This window comes from Nanorana parkeri, unplaced genomic scaffold (genome assembly GCF_000935625.1).
Source record: "Nanorana parkeri isolate BGI_ZX_2015 unplaced genomic scaffold, ASM93562v1 scaffold3020, whole genome shotgun sequence".
Taxonomy (NCBI): Eukaryota; Metazoa; Chordata; class Amphibia; order Anura; family Dicroglossidae; genus Nanorana; species Nanorana parkeri.
The window spans coordinates 2,875-6,246 of NW_017309288.1; the positions used below are offsets into that span (position 1 = coordinate 2,875).

The window sequence follows — 3,372 nt, forward strand, 5'->3', positions numbered from 1 at the left end:
TATATATATACATTTATAACCAGTAATATGCTCCTGTATGGATAAAACCTGGTCTTAAGCAGCAAATGTTTATTGCAGACAAGTAAATGGTAGAAATGCCAGCCAGTAATGAGTAAAGGGAGTACTACTGTATAAAAGGTGGATTTATACAGTATCATGTTGTTTAGATTATATTACTCAGTATTTATTTAGGATTTATAATAGTGCCAACAATTGGCTCAGCGCTTTACAATATAAAGAACACATTACAGTTGCAATACAATTCAAAAAAGATGGTTGGGAAGGCACTGCCCATGAGAGCTTGCCATCTAAATTGTAACAATCTTAAATGGCCAGTCCACCTCAAACCGATCATTTGTGATGTCTTGAGGTGCACTTCAGTAAGATAATTGCATTTTAGTTCCACTTACCCCAGATAGATTTCTTATTTATGTTACATTTATGAAAAGGTGAAGCTGAAATACATAGAGTTGGGCGGAAATACTCCCTGGAAGAGTTGGGAATAATGGCAGGTAGACCATAACAATGGCAGGAAGCCAGGAGTTTACATATTGTGTAGCTCTAAGGGTTGGATAAAGGATGATATACTCACCTGATCCTCAATCCTGCCTGACTGCTAGACTGGTCCCCGCAGCCTTTCCTACTGTGGGCTTCGGCATTTTAAGCCCCAAAGACGTCATCACATCTAATGCAGGTCCATTCGATTACCACAGCCGGAGCAGAGGAGAAGAGAGGTAAGAGCTTACCACTGTAGGACCGAGGACCAGGTGAGTATATCTTCTATGACAAAAGGAACAAAAGAGAGCGCCTCCATAGTGTAAAAATGTTATTTAATAGTAAAAACACGCAGCTCTAAGGCTGTACTTACAACAGTTCGGCATTGGTTCTGATGAAGGGGTGCGTGCCCCAGAAACGCATAAACCATTTACCGTATATACTCGAGTATAAGCCGTCCCGAATATAAGCCGAGGTACCTAATTTTAGCCAAAAAACTGGGAAAAAGTATTGACCCGAATATAAGCCGAGGGTGGGAAATGAGGCAGCTACTGGTAGATAGATACCAATAAAATACATTAATATTTATTTAAAAGAAAAATAACCTAGCTCTGTAAGTGGAAAAGGGGGTACAGGGCTACATATCATGTACTACGGATCATTTAACCCATTCATATTAGCAGAGGATAATTGTAAATCTATTGTTCAGTGCACTCTATATGTAGTATATAGTACATGTACATATAGAGTGCCTGAGGGTTTTTCTTCTTCTTACTTACCTCACCGAGCAGCAGTGACGCGACGCTCGGCGAGGTAAGTAAGAAGACGCGCTGGCGCTGACTCGAGTATAAGCCGAGGGGGGCACTTTTCACCCAAAAAAATGGGCTGAAAATCTCGGCTTATACTCGAGTATATACGGTATCAATACAGGGATCGAGGTTAGTGGTGTTTTACATCGCTCCAGATTCTCCCTGCCAGGGGTTTTGTCCTCTCACCCTATTCTACTGGTTTTTATTCTACTGTACTGTTGTAAGTACAGCATTAGAGCTGCGTGTTTTTACTATTAAATAACATTTTTACACTATGGAGGCGCCCTCTTTTGTTTTCTCATAGACTGGTGGTCCATCTAATATGTGGGAGCTGCCTCCATCGTGTTTGCTGTATTTTTACTGCTGGGCTCTTTTTGGATTTGAAGGCGCCGGTATTGTTTTGCAATCGAGTATATCTTCTGTATTCTGGTCTCTAGACCAAAACGAGCAGTTAACCCTTGTAGTGCATGGGTTACCTCCACTGCAAGGGTTAATTTGGTTCATTCCTGGAGTCCTTCTTTATGGTTGCTTTTGAAAGTGATACTGTTGTAGCCATATGGTTTGGTTGCAAACAGTATTAACATTGTGTTCTGTCCCTTTTCAGTTCAGTATTGCACATTTCAGCAAAGATTAATTAGCACTCAGAACATCAGTGGAACATCAATAAACCTGACACTGTCTTTTCTCTCTTTATAGGTGAAGGAGGTACTTCTGAGAAATGGAGCTGTTCTTCCTGCTGACGTTGTGCTTGCTGGAATAGGTTTGTATAAAACTGTAGTTTACTAGATATATGTAGAAATTTCAGGAGCTTGTCAGTGCAAATGAAATTTAAATGGACCTAGCCTTAGATGTATTGTTTCATGCTAAAGTATTCCTGGCCATTGCTCTAAAACTCAGTCTGTATACATGGCTGCCCCCACTCAATGTTAACAAAAGACTGTGTTACAGAACCAAAATAGACACATTGAGGGCTGGTGCAGACTTGGGCGATCCCTGGACATGCGATCCCGGGACATGCGATTGTGTGCGGTTGCAGCCCAGCCCCATTGATTTCAATGGGCTTACAACCGCATAGCAATCACTGAAAAACATACATGTCCCTTTTTTTGCGAAACGCACCTGGCGTTTTTTTCAACTGTGATCGTGCGCAATGGCTCGGGTGCAATCGGGGTAACTGGCGCGCCTGGGGTGCTATTACAAAATAAGGGCACCGCCAGCGCGATCAGCGGTGGTGTACAACTCCATGACCACGTGGCCATCCGTACGGTTTCGTACACGATTGCCACGCGGTCACGGATGGCCCAGGTGTGAACCTGGCCTGAAAGAAGAGTCATGGGAAATACTTGCCTTACTCCAGGTTTCCTGTTGCTGGTGTCAATGGGCCTCACAGAGAGATTCTCACAAAATAATATAGGAGCGTCTTCTTGCAGGATTTGGCATCCCCAGTTTTACTAGGATCACTGATTCTACAGAAAATCTTTTTTTTTTTTTTTTTAAAAATTCTTCCAAGTGGCTTTTTTTTGTGGCAGCCACATAAATTGACCTTGCATTTTAGTGCACAGTTTACTTTAAGTGTGCCTTGGGACCTCTGAATTTCAGATCTCTTCTATCTGCATGTTTCAACAGTCACCAGTAGTGTCAAAGACTGGTCCACCACCTCCTGTACCTTCCTAATTTCCCTATGAGGCCACTTATTAGTGGCCTCTTACACTTGGAGGCAGACAGCGCGTGTCCAAGTGTGGACATCTGGACCTGCACGGATGTGCAAGTAAGGGTGTGCGGATGACAGCGTACAGCTGCGTCCTCCCATGGAAAAGAACAGGCTGCTGCGTGCAGTTACACGCAGCACCCGTCACTCCGGGGATCAGCCCATTTACGGGTGTGCACGCCCTGTCCCAATTAGGCCTTCCAAAGTCTGATGACTAGTAGCATTTAGTGTAAGCTTTTACAGTGCCCAGTTTGGTATGTCTTAGAGCATAATCAGGCTGCTCTGTGATTTAAGAATAGTGATGACAAGCCCAGTTCGGCCGAGCCTGCTCAATACTGTGATAGACCCCCCCCCCCCCCC

At 43.6% G+C, this 3,372-nt stretch overlaps 1 protein-coding gene across 1 annotated transcript in view; it reads left to right on the forward strand.

The window, feature by feature from the left end:
• Nucleotides 1–3,372, forward strand: part of LOC108802670 (apoptosis-inducing factor 3-like) — a 21,897-nt gene that overhangs the window by 1,468 nt on the left and 17,057 nt on the right. Inside the window, exon 2 of the mRNA XM_018574525.1 lies at nt 2,001–2,064. Coding sequence (XP_018430027.1) covers nt 2,001–2,064 — 64 coding nt within the window. The remainder of the gene's footprint in view (nt 1–2,000; nt 2,065–3,372) is intronic.